The 25,393-nt window shown below is 44.1% G+C and overlaps 1 protein-coding gene and 1 long non-coding RNA gene across 3 annotated transcripts in view; one reads left to right on the forward strand and one right to left on the reverse strand.

Moving 5' to 3' along the window:
* Positions 1–612: 612 nt before the first annotated feature.
* LOC138757616 (heat shock 70 kDa protein 4L-like) overlaps positions 613–25,393 on the forward strand; it is an 84,250-nt gene continuing 59,469 nt past the window's right edge. Inside the window, exons 1-2 of one of the 2 annotated variants that reach the window (XM_069925247.1) lie at positions 613–986; positions 24,658–24,715. In XM_069925247.1, coding sequence (XP_069781348.1) covers positions 838–986; positions 24,658–24,715 — 207 coding nt within the window. In that variant the 5' untranslated portion in view covers positions 613–837. Of the gene's footprint in view, positions 987–21,769; positions 22,071–24,657; positions 24,716–25,393 lie in introns of those variants that run through there. The other variant, XM_069925246.1, reaches the window with a different exon arrangement.
* LOC138757619 (uncharacterized) lies at positions 21,336–22,560 on the reverse strand. Its single transcript, XR_011353753.1, has 2 exons — positions 22,442–22,560; positions 21,336–22,316 (listed from the first exon to the last, which is right to left on the reverse strand). It is a non-coding gene; the product is annotated as an uncharacterized lncRNA (long non-coding RNA).

Raw genomic sequence — 25,393 nt, forward strand, 5'->3', positions numbered from 1 at the left:
TATGAGCCCTATCCACTTCCAAACCTTCAGGGAAAGACTCTTTACCCAGCACCTCTGGGATCCAGTGCTTTAAAAATTTTATAGGGCCAGCACCTTTCATATCCAACTTATTTTCACATTATTCCTCCAACTTTGATTTTCCAACGAATCAAACTTCTTCATTAAATCTCTTTTCTGAATCCCCCAATCTACAAAAGAGCCTTCCACTTTTTCCATTTTTTCTCTATTTCGTTCCACCTGAGTTTGACACTCAGAAAAAGCTGTTTCAATTTTCTTAAAATTATCTTGCACGGTATCTACTGATTGTATACATTTATTAATATCACTTTTAACTAGTCATTTCCTGCTTCACAGTTGACATTTCATCACACAAAGTATTCATTTTTATTCAATCTCCATAAATCCTTGACTCATTTGTGTTGATATTTGTTTTGACATATTATGCATTTGCTGAATTTGATCAGAAATCCCTTGAACAGTAAACACTGAATCCAGTCCAGATTACAGTTCCACTTTTTGAGATTCACCCACTTTAACAGCAAACTCCTCCTCCTTGACGTATTCCAATAGGCAAGTTCCTCTTCTTCCTCAGTCAGCACAGTTCCGTTAACTGAATGGCTGAGGATCTGGACACCTGCCGCCGGGACGCTGGTGCTTAAGCTCCCCTACAGCACTGATTTTGTCCAACAGCTCCCAGGCTCGCGATGCCACACGCAGACTAGGCAAAGCCGTTGGATGTGCAGAGGCGTCTTCTGATGCTACCCTGAGTGCCAACGGGCCTCCCAGCGAGGTCGCGGGTCCCCTTATCAGCTGTGCCGCCCACACGCACGACTTCACATGGACACGGGTTGGCAATGGCCGCACTCACCGATGTGCCGGCGCCATCTTGCGGATGCAGGATCGGTGCCGGAGTCAAAAACGAACAGGCTGGAGTCCTCTGAGGCTTGGAGACTCCCAACGACAAATCCGTGGATTCAGCAATACAGGTAGGTCTCAATTCTTCCGCACTTTTATATGGTAGTTTTTTCTGAAGCTGAGGTTTAGGCTTTTTCAAAAATCATAAAGCACTGTTATTTAAATAACTGTAAATCTTATTTTTAATCTCTTATAGACTATTAAAAAACCGGGTATTTAATGATCCAGGTGGGGAGAGGTGGAACACACGTCTTCCTTCTATGCCATCTTGCCACATCCCCCAAAGGATCTATTTCTAAAACAAATAACTGGTGACATTGAACAACCTTGTCTACTTGATCTAGTTAAATCAAAAGATGTTGAAATCAGACCATTAGTCACTACCTTCGCACTAGGTTTCTTATATAAATGCCTTTTCAGCATCTAAAGCCATGGCAACACTCAAATCTCCCCTCTTCTGAACTAAATGTATTAAACTAATCAATCTTGCTATATTATCTGCAGATTACCGATCTTTAAAAATCCAATTTGATCCATATGTATTAACTTCAGTAAATATTTTACCAGTTTATTTGCTGACATTTTAGCCAATATTTTATAATCAACATTTAATAATAAAATTGTTAATAAAATTAACAATTAACATTTCATTAAATCGATATCTTTGGTATACCTCCAAAGATTGGGATATTAAAATATCCTTAAATTCCTTATAAAACTCTACACTGGAAATCCATCTTCTGTAAATTTATTATTTTGTAATGTACACACTACTTCACTAATTTCCCTTGCCATAAATACTAAACTCAAATTCCTTAAATACATAATTTATTACTTGTGGTTTATATGCAATAAGCCCCAAATTTTTTTAAAACTCTATTAATCACTCTAGATGTCTGTTCTGCTTTCAATTGTCATGCTAAAACTTTATGAGCCCTTTCACCTAATTCATAATATCTGTTTTGTTCTTTGAAATAATTTTTCAGTCTGTGTCTGAATATTATTATATTAGTTTATTAATTGTTATGCTTTAATTCATAAGGATGGCCTCATTGCCCATGAACGTGGTTCGGGCAGGCGGAGGCACAATTCCACCTCTGCAACATCTCAGCTGATGCCACAAAATTTTACCACGTCGTGGGCTCGCTGGACCAGAACACGGCGGCGAGGGTGGACTAAATCATTCACCGGCCACCAGCTGTGGACAAGTATACCACCCTCAAAAATCTACTCCTGGGAAAGTTTGGCCTCACTCCCCAACAGCGTGCTTCTAGGGTCTTACACCTGTATGGGTTGGGGTAATCACAGCCCCTCAGCCCTCATGGATGAAATGCTGGCCCTGGCCGAGGATCATGAGTCGTGTTTCCTCTTCCGCCAGATATTCCTTGAACAGATGCCAGAAGATACCCAACTTTCCGACCCCAGCAAGGCCGCAGCCAAGGAAGATGCCCTCTGGCACGCAAAACAGGAGAACGAGGCAGCCCTCGGCCAAGTCTCCAAGCCGGGGCCCCGCCGTTCACAGGATACCCCCAAACACAAGCTGGAGGAAACCCAGTCAACATGGTGCTTTTATCACCAGCACTGGGGAGTGAAAGCCCACAAGTGCCACCAGCCCTGCAACTTCCAGGGAAACGGCCAGGCCAACTGCCGTTGATGGCTGCAACGGTTAGCCACATGAACAGTGACCTTTACATCGCTGACAAGTCAACGGGTCGCCGGTTCCTGGTGGACACGGGCCAAGCAGAGCGCCTTCCCACCTACACCACTGAAAAGTTGCACCTGGACCCCCAGTCCAACCCTGCGGGCTGCCAATGGTTCTGTAATCAAGACCTGTGGCACCCGTAGGGCACAGATACAGATCAAGGATGAAAAGTTCACTTGGAGGTTCGTCCTGGCCTCAGTGGGCACTGCGCTGTTAGGGGCTGACTTCCTAAGGGTTTAGGTCTGCTAGTGCACGAGGGGCAGGAGGCTGCTCAACGCCTGCACCTTTTGCTCGGTGCTCCAGGGCATGCCGAACAATGACAGAACCAAAATCGCCACAGTAGCCACCGCCACAGACAAGTTTGCTGAGATCCTCAGTGAGTTCCCTGCCATCCTGGACCCATGCTTCGATGTCGCCTCCCCTCGCCATGGAGTTTTCCATCACATCTCGTTGAAGAACGTGGTCCAGACATTCCAGTGCCTCATAGGTGCAGTGGGTAGGGATCTGAACTTTTTTATCTACCTTGATGACATCCTGGTAGCCAGCCACAGCTGCAAAGAGCACAAGGCCCATCTCCGTACCCTATTCGCCCGGCTGGCAGAATTTGGCCTCATGATCAACAAGGCCAAATACCAGTTTGGGAAACAAACATTGCAGTTCCTGGCACACACCATCTCAGCATCTGGGGCACCTCCAGCATTGGAGAAAGTGGCAGCCTGCAGGAATTTGTGGGAATGGTAAATTTTTACCAGAAATTCATCCCCAACACTGCCCGCAACAAGCACCCTCTTTTCGCGCTGATCGCAACGAAAGAGAAGATCCTGGCCTGGTCGGAGGAGGTGGACAAGTCCTTCACTGCAATGAAACAGGCCCTCGCAGAGGCAAATTTGTTGGTGTACCTGCTTCCGGAAGCGCACTTGGCATTCTCGGTCAACGTTTCCACCTCGGCTGTCAGGGGAGTACTGAAACATTGGCTGGACGGGCAGTGGCGCCCCTGGCCTTTTTCAGTAAGCAGTTGTGGCTGCCGGAGCTGAAATACAGTATATTCGACTGGGAGCTCCTGGTGCTGTACCTGGCCATCTGCCATTTCCGATACTTCTTGGAGGGCAGAACTTTCACTGTTTTTAACCAATCACAAGCCCCTCACCCAAGCACTGGCTATGGCCAATGACCCATGGTCAGCCAGGCAACAGCGCCACTTGTCCTACGTGTCTGAATTCACAACAGATATCCATCCGGCCTCGGTGGGCAATGTGGTCACAGATGTGCTCTCCTGCTCGAACATCAGCACGCTAGCTCCCGGCCTCGACTACGCGCAACTAGTGCAGGCCCAGCAGTACGACACCAAAACTCAAGCTCTCCAGACCACCATTTCAGGTCTCCAGCTCAACGATATCCAGCTTCCTGACTCCGCCAGCCGCTGCTCTGTGACACCTCCACCAACTCACCGCAATCAGTAGTCCCACAGGAGTGGAGGGCAAGGGTCATCAACTCTATCCACGATCTTTCCTACCCCTCAGAAAAAACTACCGTGCATATGGTGGCACAGCAATTCATCTGGCATGGCCGCAAGAAGAAGGTGGCAGCGGTAACCCGCAACTGCATCAGGTGCCAGACGTCTAGAATCCACAGGCACACGCTGGCCCCTATTCAACATTTTGACTCATCAACGTGGAAGTTCCAGCATATCCACATGGATGTCATGGGCCCCTTGCCAGTGTCCAGGGAGTCGCAGTACTGGTTTACCATAGTGGACAGAGCAACCAGGTGGCCAGAAGCCATCCTGGTCTGTGAGGCGTCAGCGGAGACGTGTGCTAGAGCCCTGGTCAGCCAGTGGATCGCTTGTTTCGGCGTGCCAGTGCACATCACGAGCGACAGAGGTGCCCAATTTACCTCTGCACTATGATCGCAGCTGGCAAGGCTTTTAGAGGTAATACTGCACCACACCACAGCCTACCACCTACAGTCCTCTCTGATGGCAAGATTTTCCGACCCCGACTGGGTGGACGAGTTGCCACCCTTGGGATTAGGACAGCGCCGAAGGAGGACCTGCAAGCCTCGTCAGCAGAAATGGTTTACGGTGCGCCACTCTCCCTACCAGGTGAATTCTTCAGCCCGGAGGCCAAGACAATGCACAACGAAGGTGAGCGGCTCGCAGACCTCCATAACCATCACATCACGGCACCTGACCATCCCATCGACTAAAAGATCTGAATATGGTGCAATTTGTGTTCATCCGGAAAGGACCACAGAGGGCCCCACTGCAGCGCCCATACGAGGGGCTGTACAAGGTTGTCCGGCAGTCGGGTAGGACTTTTACTTTAGATGTGGGGGGCAGGGAAGAACTGTTTACTGTGGACCACTTAAAAGCTGCTCATTTAGACATCACAGCCGGTGCAGACGGCCGCGCACAAGCGCCAGGGCCAGCCACCAAAGTGACAGGACGCATAGCCAGTTCTGGGGGGGGGGGGGGGGGTTGTGTGGTGGCGCACATCCACTTGGTGAACTGGCCCCACTTGTATCGCCACGTTGCGGGGCAGCCATGGGGAAATGGTGTCATCAGAGGTTTCTCTCTGACTCCAGCATTCCTTCCAGCGTGCATCCTGGGCAGCGATTATGATGTCACAATGCACCAGGTGACAGAGCTCATGCTGCCCTTAAGCGGGTGCGCTGAATTTGAAAAAAAAGTCGTTAACGAGCTTCAATGTGGCAGCAATGATTTCTTTCAGCTCCTGCAAGCACCATAGTGGCTAGAATTCTTCTTTCCTTCCTTACTAATCTCTTTTCTTTCTTCCTTTTTTCTTTCTTTCTTCAGCCTCAGATTCAGAAGAAAAAGCAACTGCCCAGCCTCGCACTACCAGTCTGCTTCTCCCAACCCATCATCTGACCGTCTCAAGCTAGCTCACTCAGACATTATTCAATCAGTGTCGAGGCACAACCCCACTGCAGTGGGTGTCCACCATCACAACCAAACTCACCCTCAATTCGACAACCTAATCACCTCCAATACTCTGATTCTGGTGGGGGGGGGGTGACATGTGGCAAATCAAACCACTTAGTTCTCGAACTGTCATTTGGAGGTTTGGGCTTTTGCGGGAGCAGGTGCCTGGCGAGTGATAGATTGGGAGGTCAACTGGAAATGCGAGGCTGGGTATTTGCTTTTCCTCTCTCTAAGTCGGCAGGTCAACTCGTGTTTTCGACCGTGGTTAATGACATTTGAACTGAACTTTTGAATTATTAAACTTAATGCTTGAACCGAATTGTTAAACAATTAAACTCAATGTTTGTACAACCCACAAGTAACTACAATATAAACCATCATGTATAATGGATTAGATATGGTTATATGACTATTACACTTGGTATTTTGATATAAATACATGTATGGAAAACGTAAATATTTAAAAAGCAGAATGTAACACCTTCACCTTTAAATAGTAACTAATAACAATTAGCAACATGTAGTAACAATTTTGTAATTTCAGTGAAAAGTACAGATAAAAAATTTAACACAATTAACAACATGTAGAAGAAAATAAATTTATAAATTCATCATTTCCTCAGGCAGCCTTTCATTTAAGTAGATGGTCAAGTTATTTCAAAAAACACTCAGAAAAGAACTAGATTCTTCCTTTTTAATAGAGAAAAGCATGTTTCATTGCAGTCCTGTAAAGAGGAATAATACTTGCAAGTCTATAAGTTTTCTTTCTCCTCTTGTAAGTCTATGTTAAAGATTCTTTACTCTTACAGAGAGGCCGACTATATTTAATAAATCTTCAGACAAGTTGTAGTCAAACCTAATAAGTATGCTGTGGCTCAGTCTCATCCTCTGATGTGTTTGCAATATGCATCTTTTACTAATTTTATCAGTGAGGATTTCAGCAGAGCATTTCAGCAATTTTCATTAAAATTACAAGAGTGCAAAAAAAATTTTTACCAGAAAACTACCCTCAAAGCTGAATATATCAAGTTAGTTACATTCAATGCAATCTGAAAATGTGTTTTATTGGAATAATGAAGGCAGAGTGTTAAATAGTTTATTAATTGAAAGAACTGGATTTTGTGCTGTCTGTAAAACTTTCTTGAATAAAACTAATTTAGTGCAATAATAAAAAATGCTAAAATGTTTATCAAGTTTTCTGGAATCTCATCGCAACACAATGTGAACAAAAAGCTATCTGTCCAATTACCTGTAAATCTGGCTGCTCTCAGTTATCAACTACATTATGAAATGAGTTGCTTATTGTGCTAGTAAAACCACATTTTTGCTCTATCGTACCCATTGACATTCAGGTTGATTTTTGTTCTTGGGCTACTCAGTGCCAGACCTCAATGCAGCTCTTGGAATATGGACCTATTAAGACAGCAATTGACTAAATTGTTAAGGTTCCCTGGAAAAAATGAATCAATTAAATGTTAAAGATTAGTCATCCCAGCTCCAATACATTATATAGGAATTTTTAAGGGCAGTTCAAACCCAGCAAGGCCTTGATAACATTCAGAGATGAGCTGATAATGGACAAGCAATATTAATGCTACAAAGGACAAAGAATAGCTATCTCCCATAAGAATCAACCTTCCACCTTTACTGTTACCAGAAACTCAGTTAGATAAGAGATATACAAGGAGAGTCAGAGACTGGGTATTGGAGAGCAAGTAACTCGTCCCACATCAGAAGGATCATTTTGTGCTTGCCCAGACGATTCCAATTCCAAAACGACCCATTTATTGAGCCGCATGGCAATCAACATAAGCCAACTGTAGCAACTGTGTCACAGTGCAAAATGAAGAACGAGAAAATGATCAGACGTAGTTGAGCTGAAATTCAGTTGTTTTGTCAAACATTCACACACAGCTTTTGAAAACCCCACGCATTCCAAATTACATAATCTCATTACAATGTCATGATGTCAATTGGACCCTCCTGAGCCGATTTGATTAAGTATCCAGTGAGCCGCTACATGCCCTCCCCCCCAGAACCAGTGATAGGAGGCTAAACCTCTGATGCCATTCCTGTCCACTGTTCTTGGGCAGTTGTCCGTACCTTCTCTTCGGGTGTCGTAGCAAGGGCTGATCAAGATTGAGATGAGCTGGCTTTAGTCAGTCAATTGGAAATGTTTCTTGATGGCCCCCCCCCCCCAATGTCCAGAACACAAGTTGTACGGTTGTTTCATAGCAACAAGGGGCTCTCATACGGCCTCTGTAAGGGTGGCCCATGTGCACCTCTATGCATGAACACAAATTCACAGTCCTGGAGTTCCTTAGGGATGAAGGATGTCGTTGGTCCATGCCTTGATGTTGGAACTGGGCCCAAATTTCCAAGCCACTCCTGCAGTCTGCCTAAGACTTAAGAAGGATCTTAAAGAAGTTCATCCGCCCAATCAGGTCCCTGGAGGCATGCCATCAGTGCATCCTTCATGTGCCTCCGGAACCGCTCCACCAGGCCATTCAACTGCGGGTGCTAGGTTGTCATATGGGGAAGCTGCATTTCCAACAGACACGATAAAATGTCCCAAGAGCAGAGGTAAACTATGGGCCTCTGTCAAAGGTGATGTGTATGGGTAGGCCGAACCGAAATACCCAGGCAGAAATAAAAGCTCTGGCACATAAATTGGTTGATGAGTCCATCATAAGAACTGCCTCCGGCCACCTAGTGAATCTGTCTATGACCATTAACAAGTACCTAGCTCGCGTGACACTGGAAGCAGGCTGATAATGTTAACATGCGTGTGGTCAAATCTGTGCTGCAGTGGCTAGAAATGCTGAAGCGGCGCCTTCATGTGACTATGCAGATTGGCAGTTCGTGCACCACTTTGCCCAGTATGTGACCTAATTTTTTGAGCCATGCCATACAAACTTGTCAGCTATCAGGTGGACCGTTGCTCAAATGGAGGGGTGGGACAGATTGTGAATAACATCAAAAATGCAACATCTCCATGCAGCAGGGACGATACGGTAAGGCTGACCTGTGGAAACATTGCACAGGAGAGTGGTACCTTGCAGCCCAAAGACTACATCCTTGAGTTGCAGGCTTGTGACTCCTTAAATTGGGAGTTCATCATCCTGGTGCTAAGCTTTGGCAAGCGCCATGTAGTCTACACCTAGAGAGTGTGGGCATGTACAGCTTGAACGAGTCTCTGCCAATCGTAGACAATTATAACAAGCTTAAAGCCACGTTGATCAGGTACACTAGCGCCTCAGAAGAGCACGTTTACACTGCCTTCTTATCTTGAAGCCATCTCAATTTCTTTGGCGAATGTATCAGCTGTTAGGAGACAGCAAGCTGGAGAACAACATCCAAAACAATTATTTTTACAGCAGCTCCCTTATAATGTTCGTCTTATCCTGGCATCAACATTGGAGGCTGTAGACATTTTGCTTACAAAATCTTAGAGGTGGCTATGCTGGGCAGGTCGCTGCAATAGTCAGTGATCCTGATCCTCCTTCCATACAGCAATTAGAAATGACAGAACTGTGGTGTTCTGTTGATCAACTCATCCACAATGTTCAGCCGCTCGCTTGCCACATCACCGCGGATCAGTGACACAGTGACAGTCCGAAAGGGGAGAATTGTTTACATCGGGGGCAGAACTGCAACCATACACCATTGCATGCCAGCACCGAATGCTGATATCACTGGAGATTGGGTGACAAGGCTCAACATTATGTGCTGCCCTGCTCTTGAGCTAAACAGCAGGAAGTGCTCAAGCCAGAGACTAGGGGCAACAAGTCTTCTAGTGCACAGCTGCACAGTTGTCCACTATTTTACATTACAGACAAACACCAGGGCATTGATTTTCTAGTAGATACTGGAGCAGAAATTAGTGTTCTCCCACCATCTACATCTAATATCCTTGGTACTTCCACAATTGTTCAACAACTAGCTGCCAATAAATCACCCATTTCTACACATGGAGAAAGATCACTCACACCTAATCATGGTCTGCAGCATCTTTTTAAGTGGGTTTTTATCATTGCCGATGTACCCACATCCATCATCAGAGCTGATTACTTACGTTGAGTATTGTAAGGTAAAACATCATGAGATGGGAATGTGTAGGGAGTTACCCTGTACAAGGCTGTAACAAGAAGGGGAGGTGTCCTTGTACTCCTGTTAGGTAAAACATCATGAGATGGGAATGTACGGGGCAGTAACAAGATGTGAATGCATCCTTGTACTTACAAGATAAGAGAGACATTGATGGATTGAGAGGCAGGAAGCTAGCAGGGAAAGGATAGCAACAGTTTTAGTCATTGGACAAGTAATGATATGATGATGTTCTAAGCACATATCCAAGGGTATAAAAAATCACCATTTTGCTGATAACGGCAGAATGCATTCTCCGACTAACATGTTTAGTCGCAAGTGTTACAATCCGGTAATAAAGAACAAAGAACCCTGATTTCGACTCAGCCTGGTGTTTGTCTCACTCATTCATGAACAAAGCAGACCTAACAGTATGGACTATTGGTGGATGTCAAACACCACAATTTTTTTAATAAACTTTATTTATTGAACAAAAAATAAAATACAAATAAGCAATAAAATATTACAATTTTTTTCTCCCTATATACCCCCTCCCTCCCAACATCACCCCCCCATCTACCCCCAGAAAAGAATACAAATGGAGCTAAAGTATATATTTATCAATAATTTGATGCCACGGATGATGCCAATCTCAACTGACAAAAACCATATTTCTAAACCCATACATTTCAAATCCGGATTCCACATTTTAACAGAGAAAAAAATAATTATTACACAAATTATAAGTTATCTTTTCCAAAGGAATACACAATCTCAATTCAATATCACCATAGATTTCCTGGCAACTGCTAATCCTAACCGAATAAATGCCATTTGAAATTTGTCTAGTTTTAAACCCAAAGTCAATGTTGTGGTATATCCCAATAAAATTATAGCAGGTCAAATACTAGTTTAAATTTGAATAAGCCTTACAAAACTCCATAATCCTACACCAAAAAGGGTTCACCTTTACACAAAGCCAAATCGAGTGTCAAAAATTACCTATTTCTTTTCCACATCTAAAACATACATCTGAAGAACTAAAACCATATCTTTTTAACTTTTCAGGAGTTAAATACAATTGGTGTAAAAAATTATAATGAACTAAACTGTATCTCACGTTAGTTAATTTAGTCAAACTATCTTCACAAAAGTCATCCATTCTTCCTGAGATATTGGAATAGATAAGTTGTTCTCCCATTTTTTTTCATCTTAAACAAGTCAGATTTAGTCATCTTGTGTTGCAATAAGTCATACGTTTCTGAAATAAAACCTTTTTTTAACTCCATCAATCAATAAAAATTCAAACTTAGATCATTTAGGTAGTTTCATCTCACACCCTAAATTATCTAATAACCAAGTATGTATTTGATAATATGCAAATAATGTATTTGACGTAATCCCAAACTTTTCCTTTAATCTATTAAATGGCATAAACTATCCCTTGTGGTGGCCCGCAATTGCGGAGATCAGGCTGGCACATCACGCGGCAGCAGACGTGGACAGATATCACTAAAGCGACTCCCAGGACAAGGAACCAGTGGGGGTAGAAGCTGGGACAGCATCAGACCAACAGCCCTAAAATGGTGTTGGTCAAGATGCCCAGCTAACTCAGCAGAAACAGGCTGGGGAAAAAGGGGATTCACATGCATGTATGTTCCCACCCGCTATTGTTATTCATATGGATGATTCAGTCAATCAGCAAAAATGGAGGGAACTTGAACAGTATAAAAGCAGCCTTTCTAGCCCTAATAAAGGAATGACTTAAACCTGCCACACTGATGTGTGTGTTTCTTTGTAGCGGTCGGCTACAATTGGTGACCGGTTTAGAAGGAATAAATAGATGGAGAATAAAACAGCAGTCAGTGCAGTCAGCCTGAAGCTCCTGACCTTCTAGACAGTTCAACCCAGTGTGTGGTTTGACCAGGCAGAGGCTCAGTACCAGATTCGGGGCATCACAGCAGAGACTACCCGGTACTACCATGTGGCCAGCGCCCTGGATCCGCAGACTGCAGACAGAGTGGCCAACTTTATCCACAGGCCACCATCGGAAGGCACTTACCGAGACTTTCGGACTCGCAGCGAGAGCGAGGAGCACATTTACTCCTCTTGGATGGGCTTGGAGACAGATCCCCATCGGCACTCATCAATGAGATGCTGGCCTTCCAAGGAGATGAGCAGCCGGCATCATGTTCGAGCAGGCATTCCTGAAACAGATGCCTGAAGACATTCAACTGCTCCTGGCGGATGCGGATTTCACCGACCCCCAGAAAGTTGAAGCATGGGCAGACATTCTGTGGAAGCAGAAACAGAAGTGCTTGGCTACCGTGGGGCTTGTAAAGAAGTCCCGTAATCATACTAGAGCAATCCCAAGCAAGGAACAGCAGACAAGAGGCAGGAGTGAGTCCAGAGAAAGATGGTGCTTCTACCACCGGAGATGGGGCACCAAGGCCCGCTGATGCTAGTCCCCCTGTGAGTTCCAGGGAAACAACAAGGCCAGCTGTCGCTGATGGCCACGACAGCTGGCCACCAAGAGAGCCTCCTGTACATCTGGGACCGTCTGTCTGGCAGACGCTTCCTGGTGGATACAGGAGCAGAGGCCAGTGTGATATCCCCGACAGGGTTGGACACTAGGCGCAGGCTAGCAGGACCCATATTGAGGGCTGCCAACAACAGCAGTATATGGACCTATGGCACTCATAGGGCAGAGCTGCAGTTCGGGGGCAGTCACTTCTCGTGGGAGTTCACGCTGGCCACAGTGGAACAACCACTCCTTGGAGCAGATTTCCTACAAGCCCACAGCCTCTTAGTGGACCTTAAGGGTAAGCTACTCATCCATACCGAGATCTACCAGACCATCGCACTGAGGGGCACTAGGTTTCCGGCAATGCACCTGGACTCCATCCACAGCTTGGAGGATGAGTTCTCCAAGGTGCTAGCAGGATTCCCGGCAATTCTTTCCCCTCAGTTCACAGCGGAGATGCCTCGACATGGCATCAAACATCACATCCTGACCATGGGCATCACATCAACCTGGCCAAATGCCAGTTGGGCCTGAACACCAATGACTTCCTGGGCCACAGGATTACAAAGGACAGAGCCACACCACTGCCTGACAAAGTAGAGGCTATCCGCAGCTTCCCAAATCCCAGTACAACCAAAGGTCTGCAGGAGTTCGTGCGGATGAAAAACTTTTATTGCAGGTTTATCCCAGCAGCTGCTCAAGTGAAGCGACCTCTGTTCATCCTGATGTCCGGCAAGAAGGACCTAACCTGGGACGACGAATCAGCACATGCGTTCATGGAAACCAAAGAAGCCCTGGCTAAAGCTGCATTCCTGACCCACCCCAAACCAGATGCACCCATGGTCCTCACAGTCAATGCCTCAGGAACAGTGATTGGTTGAGTCCTGGAGCAGCAGATTGAAGTAAGCTGGTACCCACTAGCTTTCTTCAGCAAACATCTGCAGCTCCCCGAACTAAAGTACAGTGCATTCGATAGAGAGCTGCTGGCACTGTACTTAGCCATCCGCCACTTCCGGTACTTTCTTGAGGGATGGGCTTTCACGGACCACAAACCAATGATTTTTGCCCTGGCTAAAACCTCCAATCCCTGGTCAGTTCCCCAGCAGAGACATTTATCTCACATCTCGAAGTATACCACCAACATCAAGCACATCTCGGGCAAAGGCAACGTGGTCATGGATGCCTTGTCAAGACACAGTATCCACTCCCTGGTCAACAATCTGGACTTCGCAGCACTGGCAGAGGCATAGCAGCAGGACGACAAGATCCTGAGGTACAGGACAGCTGTCATAGACCTTCAGTTTCTGGATATTCCAGTCAGCACAGGTACTATCACCCTCCTGTGCGACGTGGCCACTGGGCAGGTTCAACCTATTGTCCCAACGGCATGGAGGCCATGAGCTTTTGACTCCATCCACGGGCTGGCACACCCATCTATCAGGACTGTGGTCCGGCTGGTGGCCAGCAAGTATGTGGATTGCACAAACAAGTCCGGGGGGTGGGCCAAGGCATGTACGCAGTGCCAAACAGCCAAAGTGCAGCGACACACCAAGGTCTCCCCACAGCCTTTCGAGCCAATGGAACACAGGTTTGACCACATTCACGTGGACATTGCCAGTCTCTCAGGGTTTCTCAGTGGTTGACCACTTCACCCGGTGACCAGAAGCAATCCCTCTGGCGACACATCCACCAGGTCCTGTGCTAAAGCACTCCTCTTATCCTGGATTGCAAGATTTGGACTGCCACAACACATCACTTCTGACCAAGGCGCACAGTTTACCTCCAGTTTGTAGACCGACATTGCCAACCTGTGGGGCACTCAGCTACTCCATATGACGGCATACCAACCGCAAGCCAACTGCACCTGGCATGGTAAAGCGTTTCCACAGGCACCCCAAGACCGCCCTCATGACCAGACTCAACGGCCCCAACTGGGTGGACGAGCTACCATGGGCACTACTAGGCATCCGAACAGCAGTGAAAGAAGACCTCCACGCATCCTCTGCTGAACTTGTCTACAGAGCCCCACTCATGGTTCCAGGGGATTTCATTCCACAGGCCAGAGGCCAGCAGGAGGAGACAACCACCTTCCTGGACAGGCTGCACGAAAAGGTTGGAAACCTGTCTCCAATCCCACCCTCCAGACACGGTCAAGCCAAGTCCAACACCCCCAAAGAACTCAAGGACTGTGAGTACGTGTTTGTATGCAGAGGACCCCACCGTTCACCACTGCAGAAGCCGTATGGCTGGACATTGATGGTAAACCAAAGGTCTTCACTTCAGATGAACTCAAGCCTGCCCACACAAACCCAGCAGAACCCGTGGAGACACCAATACCTCGATGCAGAAGCAGACCACAAAAGACTTTGGAGAATATACCTACAGACACTATAGACTATAACACCAGTTCTGGGAGGGGGGGGGGGGGCGGGGTGTCATGTGGCAACCCGCAATTGCAGAGATCGGACCGGCACATCGCGCAGCAGCAGACTCGGACAGAGATCGCTAAAGCGACTCCCAGGACGGCGGGGGTAGAAGCTGGGGCAGCATCAGACCAACAACCCTAAATGGCGTTGGTTAAGCTGTCCAGCTAACTCAGCAGAAACAGGATGGGGAAGAAGGGCATTCATATGCATGGATGTTCCCGCCCACTATTATTCATATGACTGACTCAGTCAATCAGCAAAAAACTTGAACAGTATAAAAGCAGCCTTTCCAGCCCTAATAAAGGAGTGAGCTTAACCTGCCACAGTGTGTGTGTGTGTGTGTGTGTGTTTTTTTGTAGTGGTCGTCTACATCCTCTTCATAACAATCTCCACTACCAGCCTCACTGTTCAGCAATACGTCTGTTATGACAACGACATTGACAAAATGTTTTGATGCCCTTCCTCAAGAGTATTTGGATATTACTCACCCAATTTATAAGCATACTGAGATCAAACACTCTGTCACCCATCATATACAAACACGTGGACTGCCCATTTTGGTTTGGCCTTGGCGACTCATTCCCAATTGTAAGCAGATTGCTAAGGCTGAATTTGATCATATGTTGGAACTGGGAATCATTCAATAGTCTGACAGCAACTGATCGTCTCCCCTCCACATGTGGAGACTACTGTGCCCTTAATACCTGTACTGTGCCTGATCAGTACCCCATCCCACATCTCCAGGATTTTTTTGTAATCTCTTAGTGGTTGTCGCATTTTCTCCAAGATCAATTTGATTCAGGCATACCATCAAATCCCAGTGGAGCCTGCTAACATACAGAAGACAGCCACCTTGACTCCTTTTGGACTTTTTGAGTGGGTACGTAAGCCATTTGGTTTACAAAATACGGCACAAACATTTCAGAGGCTGATGGTTGATGTGGTTTGTAGCTTTCCGTTTGTCTTCATTTACATAGATGATCTGCCAGTGGCTAGTTCTACAGATGACGAATTTGAGTGTTAATGTGAATATGTCTTAGTTGCCAACCCAGCCAAGTGTCAGTTTGGAGTATCGTTAAGCATTTTTCTGGTTGATCAACACAAGATTCGCCATCATGATGACAAGGTAAATGTCACCTGTGATTTTTCCATTCCTTCGTTGCTCACTAAGCTGAGGGAGTTTCTTGGTCTGATCAATTTTTACAGACGGTTCATCCCACACTGTGCTCACAAACTCCAACGACTCACGGACCTGCTGAAGAACAGGACTAAGAAAAATCAATCCATCACACTCAATGAGGTGGAGTTTTCGGCCTTCCATTGTGCTAAGAGCGACCTGACTAACGTGACTACTCTGGTTCATCCTTGACATGACGTTTCATTATGTCTCATTGTTGATCCATTGGATGTCGGAGTAGGTGGAGCCAATCAACAGCTTGTAGATAGTGCCTGGCAAACGCTTGGCTTTTTCTCCAAGCGACTCCAACCTGCTGAGACCAAGTATAGCACACTTGGTTGTGAACTGCTGGCCATTCACCTTGCCGTTAAACATTGTCGCCATCTACTCATGGGCCGCACATTCACCATCTACACCGATCACAAGCCTTTGATTTATGCTTTTTGTTCCAAGCTGGACAGGTACTCCCCACTTGAAGTCTGTCATTTGGATTACATAACGCAGTTCAACATGTCAAAGAGAAGAAAAACATACTTGCATGTTTTTCTTTGGCTTGGCTTCGCGGACGAAGATTTATGGAGGGGGTAAAAAGTCCACGTCAGCTGCAGGCTCGTTTGTGGCTGACCAGTCCGATGCGGGACAGGCAGACACGATTGCATGTAGGTGCATTGCATATCTCCTCTATCATTAATTTTCAGCAACTTGCCTATGACCGGGAGAACGACGACGACTGAGCTGTAGTTCAACAATCAACTTTGCCCTCATTCACACATGTACCCTTTCCAGCAAGTAATGGACATATCTGGTTTGATGTATCTACTTGACATAAACAACCCTGGTATAAGACACTCGACAGATTTGAGGAGATTATTTAATATAATATATTTGGCTAAGACACAAGAGCAACTTGTCTGTGAACTACTCTTTGCAGACGATGCCGCTTTAGTTGCCCATTCAGAGCCAGCTCTTCAGCGCTTGACGTCCTGTTTTGCGGAAACTGCCAAAATGTTTGGCCTGGAAGTCAGCCTGAAGAAAACTGAGGTCCTCCATCAGCCAGCTCCCCACCATGACTACCAGCCTCCCCACATCTCCATCTGGCTCACAAAACTCAAAACGGTCAACCAGTTTACCTATCTCGGCTGCACCATTTCATCGGATGCAAGGATCGACAACGAGATAGACAACAGACTCGCCAAGGCAAATAGAGCCTTTGGAAGACTACACAAAAGAGTCTGGAAAAACAACCAACTGAAAAACCTCACAAAGATAAGCATATACAGAGCCGTTGTCATACCCACACTCCTGTTCGGCTCCGAACCATGGGTCCTCTACCAGCATCACCTACGGCTCCTAGAACGCTTCCACCAGCGTTGTCTCCACTCCATCCTCAACATTCATTGGAGCGACTTCATCCCTAACATCGAAGTACTCGAGATGGCAGAGGCCGACAGCATCGAATCCACGCTGCTGAAGATCAAACTGCGCTGGGTAGGTCACGTCTCCAGAATGGAGGACCATCGCCTTCCCAAGATCGTGTTATATGGCGAGCTCTCCACTGGCCACCGTGACAGAGGTGCACCAAAGAAGAGGTACAAGGACTGCCTAAAGAAATCTCTTGGTGCCTGCCACATTGACCACCGCCAGTGGGCTGATATCACCTCAAACCGTGCATCTCGGCGCCTCACAGTTCGGCAGGCAGCAACCTCCTTTGAAGAAGACCGCAGAGCCCACCTCACTGACAAAAGACAAAGTAGGAAAAGCCCAACACCCAACCCCAACCAATAAATTTTCCCTTGCAACTGCTGCAACCGTGTCTGCCTGTCCCACATCGGACTTGTCAGCCACAAACGAGCCTGCAGCTGACGTGGACATTACCCCTCCATAAATCTTCGTCCACGAAGCCAAGCCAAAGAAAGATATTTGGTTAAGTCTTAAGAAATCCAAATATAATTATTGTTAGATGCAGAAAAGGCATTTGATCGACTAGAGTAGCCATCCTTATTCAAAGTATTAAAAAAATCTTGAATGGGTTGAACATTTATTGATTGGATAAAAACTCTTTACCATAAACAACAAGCCAAAATTTAAAACCAATGGACAAATGTCATTGATGTTTCCTTTGAGTATATCCAGCAGACAGGAGTGCCCACTGTCTCCAGGCCTCTTTGTTTTGGCGATTGAACCATTAGCAGAAATTTTAAGGAGAGATCCGGATATTAAAGTATTCAGAGTTGGCCAGGAAGAGCATAAAACCAATTTATTTGCAGATGATGTGCTGCTACACGTATCAGTCCCGGTTGAGTTTTTGGCCAAACTACAGACCACAATGGAAAAATATGGGAGAGTCTCAGGAAACAAAATAAATTTGGAAAAAAGTGAAATTATGTCATTAACAAATTTTGACCCTGAAAGATATCATAAAGGAAGTTGGTTTATGTGGAAAATGGATAGAATTAAATATTTTGGAATAATGGATGATAATAACTTACAAAATCTATACAAATTTAACTCTCTCCCACTGCTTGGAAAGACAAGAGGATTTACAAATATGGAAAGACCTGTTTATCACCGTAATTGGAAGGGTTAATTGTGTGAAAATGAAAGTGATGCTGAGACTTCACTACCTCTTTCAATCATTCCTGATTTCTTGGCCTAACATTTTTTAAAGAGACTTAATGGTCATATAAGACAATTTATTTGGAATAATAAAATGCCTAGGATCGCCATGGAGAAACTGATATAGGAATTGGGAAGATTAAGATTACTGGATTTAAAAAATATATTATTTAGCAGCCCAGGCAAGGTTCTTCTCATCCTTTTTTGAAGAAGAGGTCTCTCCCTCATGGATCCAAACAGGATGACATAAAATGAGAGAGGGTGGAACAAAAGAATTGATTTACAAATGGAATGCCAAATTAATAATTTTTAAAAATCAGATAACCCCATTCTAATACATATGATTAAAATCTGGCATGAAATTAATGAGAGTATTTGAAAATGAGTGGGGATATCACCAAAAGCACCACTGTGCCAGAATGAACTATTGCCCATGAACTTGGACAATAGAATTTAATATATTTGGCATGAGAAAGGAATTAAACATATTGAAGGTTGCTAATGAAGAAGGGCTAAAACAACTAAAACAGAAATATAATCTGTCAAATGGAATCTTCCACTGCTTGCTTCAGTTGAGGTCCTTCTTGCGAGAGATGGGACCCACAATGGTCCCATCCTCAAACAATGAAGTGGAGGGCATGCTTCAACTGGGAAATACACCTAAATTCTTAACTATGATATATTCTGCTTTCCAAGGCGAAAGTGTTAAACCAGGCCTACAAAGGTTGAGGGAGAGGTGGAAGTCAGATCGAGGTGTTACAAGACCAGAGGAATGCTGGTCTGACTGGTGTTTTACATCAACAGACCCTTTTCCATTGGCCCCTTGTCCCAAGAATTAATGGGAAATTAACTGGGTCAGGGTCCAGTAGAAAAAGAACCAGTCAGCACACGATTTCAAATGATGTCATTGCACACTGGTGATTGACAGCCTCTACCCCTACTCATCTCCGGTGTCAGCTGCTGCCGGTGTGCCAATTAAACCAGTGGAAAAAGGACAGCAGAAAGTCATCCATTTATAGTTAAAGGTAGAACAGTCCAATCCCCGGTGATGAGTGCGTTCAGTGGAAAAGCAGTCAATGTCTCAGTTAAAGGTGGCCCAGTGGAAACAGCACAAACGGCTTCCTTTCCCGGGACACTGCATGGCCAATTAACTGGGAAGCCAGTTGAAAAGGGGCTAATGATTAATGTGAGATATGGATTGGTCCAATATAAAATCTACATCAAAATCCTTACACCACAAAAATTACATAAAATTACAAAATCTGATATCTGCTTTAGGTGTGGCATCAAATTTGGAACCTTCCTACATTGTACATGGTCACATATGAAGATAAGATAACTGTGGCATGATATCACTAAAGCACTAACAAGAGTAGCAAGAGTGGCCTTCACATACAACTCAGATCTGTATTTTCTGGGCAACTTAATGGATGTGAGCAATAAACTAACAAGATTTCAAATTTGTTTTGTTATTGTAGTCCTAGCTGTGCCCAAGAAGTGTATAGCAACCACTTGGAAGTCTGACTCTCCTCTACTTGTTGCTCTATGGGCCGGGGAGATGCATAGTTGTATACCCATGGAGAAAATTAAACATGGCACTTTCAATAAGATATGGAAACCATATTTTGACTTTATAGGGGTCCAATTGTAAACTTGACCCTTCAATGCGTGTAAAGATGTGATATCCCAGTGTAATGGATAAAGATTGGGAGAATTTGGTAAGATTAGAGTAGGTTACATACATACACACATTTTAAAACATCTTATTTGAAATATTGAAGAATTCATATTCAGTGAACTTTACAGAAACAATTTTACAAGTAGGTGCTAATTGAAATGACATCATGAAATGAATAGACATTGTTTGAATTGGAGACAGGCTGGTTGGCTGAATAATTATAAGGCTTTTGACCTTTTTACAAAGTGTTCACAGAAAGGTCACGTCTGGGTTTTGTTTACCTAAGACAACAGCCAGACCAAGAAGAACTCCTGTTGTTTGCTGAAGAAGGTGGGGGTTTTGGCAATTGAGTGTCACATGGGCTTTCTAGCAGTTGGAGAGAGAGGAGACAAGCTCAGCAAGCTCTCTCAGCCAGTGTGTGTGACACTGAAAGAGACTGAACAGTCAGGGCTGAAACAAAAGCTGGTGGGGAACAGAAAGCTCCAGAGTGGTGGGTGGCTGGAAGTTCTATCTGTCTGATGTTTCTCTTGGAATAAGTGGAACAGAAAGAAACTCTGTGGTGGCCTGAAAGAAAGAGGTTATCATCTGGAGAACCCTGATGGGGCAAGTTTCATCAGCAAGACATTGAAGTGACTAATGGTGGTGCCACAGTTGTGGAAATCCTGAAACAACAAATCTCTCTCTCTGCAAACCCTACAAGAACCTTCCTGAGTGGTAAACACTTACCTTTCGAGCACCAAAGCCTTGTGAACTTTATACATGTTAAATTCTGTGCACAGTATAACATTTGCTTGCAACCAGAGAACTTGGAAGGAAAAATTAGATTGAACTGTGAACCAAAGAACGTTTCTTAAATTCACACACACATCATACATGTGCGCTTAGAATTAGAGAGGGGTTAATTTGGGTTGTTAAGTATAGAGACAAGTTAAAGTTTGATTCTGTTTTCATGTTTAAAGATGATTAAAAACAACTTTTGTTTAAGTAACTACTTGTCTTGGTGAATGTCTATTGCTGCTGGGTTTTGGGGTCCTTTGGGCTCGTAACACCAGAAAAAGAATCTTGAGGAAAAATAAGAGCTCTGACCGTGCGTAAAGTCATATTCTTATATTTGTGGGTGGAGGGAGTGAAAAAAAGTATTTTTTTCTTTGGTTTGCAAATTTGAAATGCATAAGTGGAAAAATATTTTTTTTAAAAGGATCCAGTTGCAGAAGGGGGTACAGAGAGAGGCCTGGTGACCAGCAGTGGTATTGAAGACGATCTGCTTCGATTTCGATAGTACTGCAATGGACGCCAGATTCCGCTTTATTGAAATATTGATTAAAAAGTCGTCGACCTGAATTCGTAACTCCTCCTCTCTCCAGACAGGTTGACGGTTTCCAGAATTTTCCATTTTTAGTTCAGGCTGCCATTATCTGCAGCGTTTTGCTTTTCCACGGTATTATCAATGAACGGCTCCTTCTATTAGGAATTCTGCGTTTGAGATTACTAACGATTTACTCCGAAAAAGAGGCGTCGAGAAAAATCTCAAATGCTTCAGTTATCAAAAGTTTATCAGTCGCCGACGGTTAATAATTGCGCATTGGCCCAGGGCCTCCTCTGCTCTTTCTGACTCAGCGACCGACTGGACGTCACATTTGATGGACAGATTACAAAGCCGCACCCAGCCAATGAATCGCGGAAGCCCTTACCAATCCGCTTTGCCGGTGGGCGGGCAGTCGTGGGAGCGTCACGCGTCACAACTGCGGCGTTTTTCTGGAGCATTCTACCGGCCGGTTCCTGCACACAGCGGAGGTTGTGTGGTTGACACTGGTGCGCGTGGACTCACGATCGGCGTCGTCTGCCCGTCCAGCTTTATCGGTGCGTTCCTTTGGTACAGTTCTCCAAGAGAAGCGGTGATGTCGGTGGTCGGCTTTGATGTGGGGTTCCAGAACTGCTATATCGCGGTGGCGAGGAGCGGCGGCATCGAAACCATCGCCAACGAGTACAGCGACAGGTGTACACCGTAGGTATCGCCAGCTTTGGCCGGTTCATGCGGCAGCGCCGTTCGCCCGCCTTCCGCTCTCGCCGTGGATTGGGGATGGTGGGGAGCGGGTGGTCGGTCCCGGCCGGACAGATGCTGAGGCTGGGCCTGCTCGCGTCGAGTCGGTGGAAAGGGATGTGTGCTGCTCCACTCTTGTAACCATGCTGGTCGCCGCATGGAGTGAACGCGCCAGGCTCTCTCTCTCTCTCACACACCTCGCTGTCTTCCCTTTTTGTGGAGGAAAAGGGATGGTTATTGTATGTGAATTATATAGATGTGAAAGGTTTTCTAAAAAATCGGCTTCGGGATGTCCATTACATTCGTTAATGTGGCTCAGATGTTTCTTCACTCACCTATTCTGCGGTCATCTCCAATTGACAGAAAGGACCAAGTTATCGATATTTTGGGAACGTGAAAAAATATAAATCGCAACTTTGGTTCTGGCTCTTTTAAAACTCAACATCTTTTTTAAAAAAAGGTATTCCTTCCATTGAGCGCTGCGCATTTTCCATTCATTCTCCTTGTGAGCCCGACCGTACGTGAATGGAGTTGCGTCCTTTTTAATGAGCCCCGCCCCATTGTGTTAAATTAGCATTTGTAAAAGTTTAAGCTCTCTTAACGTCCGAAATAATACTTCAGTAAATTGCAAAACCGACATGATTTGATGAATCAAGGTGAATTTGATCGTTTGTGTTTAACCGAGTAACACGTGCTGCAATTACTGATTGCAACTTCTAGTTTTCCATAATTTAGGATCAGTAATATGTAACTTGCACTCTTGGAAACCGAGTTGTTTTCATAATCCATTTATCTTCGATTTTTTTTAACCCTTGATGTGCCCGATTCTCATTTGACATTTTTAATTTAAGAGTTGCCTTTCATTATATTCAAACGTTTTTGCCATGATTTGCAAGAGGTTAAAATACTCTATTTGGAAGACTATGCAAAAGAGGGGCACATTGGATACTTGTTGGGATTTTTTTGCAACTGCGCTGAAATGGAAAAAAAACTTGTGGTACCTGGATATTTCTTAGATACAATTAAAGGCACTCTGGGTGGGCATTGCAATTCTAATTTGACACCAGGTTGTGACGTCGGATGGAGGGAGGATATCCAGAAAGTTGATGGGAAACCTGAACCTACAATTTTTTTTCAGGGACACCTACTGTTTTGGGTTCTAGTTCTTCAAGACTTGTGTACAAGATCTATTGTGCAGCAGTCTCTTTGTATTACATAAATATCTTTTGGATGTGCTATTTAAAAGGGTTCTGTCCTGCACTCTGGGATATACACAGCAATATTTCAAAGAACATGAGTATTTCCCTGGCCTTTTCATCAAAGGTAAAAACAACGCTGGAAAAACTCAGCAATGTAATTTATATAGCAAAGATCAAGAGACATAATCAATGGTCCGGGCTTGAGCCCTTCATCACGATTAACATCTTATCACTTTTAGAGTCTTTGCTCTGTAATTTTAAAAATGTATAAATGGGAGCAAAAGGCGTATCAGGAGCCAATCTAATAAATCTTTCTGCATTCTATCCATAGTGTTTTTAGTTGAGGAAACAAAATTGCATTCTCTGCTCTGGATGTGCTCTGGCACCAACTTTTTGGGAGGAACCTTATCAAGAACCTGAGCAAATGGCTATAATCACAACCGTTTATTTACTTGACTGGATACATGCTAAAATGTTGAATTGATTGTTGACTGCTCCATCATACTGTTCTTAGTATCTTGATTTTGCATCCTTTTTTGATTTCAGCAATTTCCCTGATGCTGATGTTAGTCAAACAAGTTAGCATCTATGGTGTGCATTAATCAAGTTCTTGCCAGATCACTTATCACTTTTATTAACTTGATCTAAAAGATTAATTTTTTTAATGTTTGAGATAAAGTTTCAGGTCAATTTGCCAGTTGGTGCATAACACAACTGTCCTGATGTACCCTTTCCCTTGACAATTCTGTATCCTTTCCATCAGTCTTCAATTTTGGTACAATGAATTAAGAGGCATTTTATCAAATGATGTTCGAAAATGTACATCATTTACATTTATTTTTCTTGGATATTTTATTTTCACTAACTATTCCTAATTTTTTGTCATTTTGCTGAAAAATTAAAAATTTGAAGGCTTGAGGTTTTACATTTATTACAAGCGAGTAATTGAACACTATCATTAAGTGAACTTTTGAGCTTTCCTTCTAGTAAGTGGAGAATAGGAATTATGAAGCCATGCTTGCATCTTGCAGATCATTTTTAGTGGTGGAGCATTGCATTACAGTTATTGTCTTTTTGGAATAAAAAGGTAAAAGAATTTAGCCAATCTAAAGCAATGTTTAATATAAATATATATATTGGCTTTATATGCATATACTCTAACTTGATGCAATTAAAATATTGGGAATAATTTTTGTCTTTGTTCTTTATTGTCCCTTGAAAGCCTAGAAATGTTTCAAAGAAGGTAGTGGGATATACATTAATTGACTGACTCTCATTTTGTCATCTTAAATTGGATATTTTAATTTTTAATCAATGTAACATGGATTATTGATGCTGATGTTTTGCTGTAGGGCTTGTATATCGCTAGGACCTAAGAATCGGGCAATTGGTGCAGCTGCCAAGATCCAGGTATGGAAATGTTGCAGTTATCATTGAGAAGCAAATTGTGAATAAAGTTTAAAAAAAAAACTGTTCAAAAGCTTTTCACATTCTTAGTGTTTCATCCATATAGTTTAGTCAATGTACATTGTTACATAAGTTCTCTAATTACACCATTGCTCCCCTCTAATATTTGAGGAGCTTTGCCTCAGTCTCAGCCCCTCAATGTTTGATAAGAGGACTGCAGTTTCTTCATTTTGGTTGCATCCCTCAGTGTGTACTCCTGCAACCTGGAATGTTCCAGTCAACAGCATTCCCTCACTGACATCTTGTTGAGCTAAAAGACCAATAAGTTTCAGCAAGACAAAAAGGTGTCTTTTACAGAGTTGATGGTCTTTGCTGTTTTTTTTAAAAATGACTGTTTCTCTGGAAAAAAGATTATCCAAAATGAGCTGACCATTTCAGATAATTGGTTGTACCGTACTAAAGGGGAAATGGGGCTTTTAAGTGATATTTTTTAAAATGTACAGTCTGCAAAAGGCAAAATTAATGGTCTTTTAAATCATGCCACCTGATTCATTAAAGAAATTTCAGACTTGTATTAAATGGAGGTGCAGGTCATCATTTTTATCAGATGTATACCAAGGGAAATGGTCAAGTTTTTAAAGCATGCTGAGATAAAACATTTGTCCCAAGTGTTGCAAAAGA

The sequence above is a fragment of the Narcine bancroftii genome, chromosome 3, assembly GCF_036971445.1.
Source record: "Narcine bancroftii isolate sNarBan1 chromosome 3, sNarBan1.hap1, whole genome shotgun sequence".
Classification (NCBI taxonomy): domain Eukaryota; kingdom Metazoa; phylum Chordata; class Chondrichthyes; order Torpediniformes; family Narcinidae; genus Narcine; species Narcine bancroftii.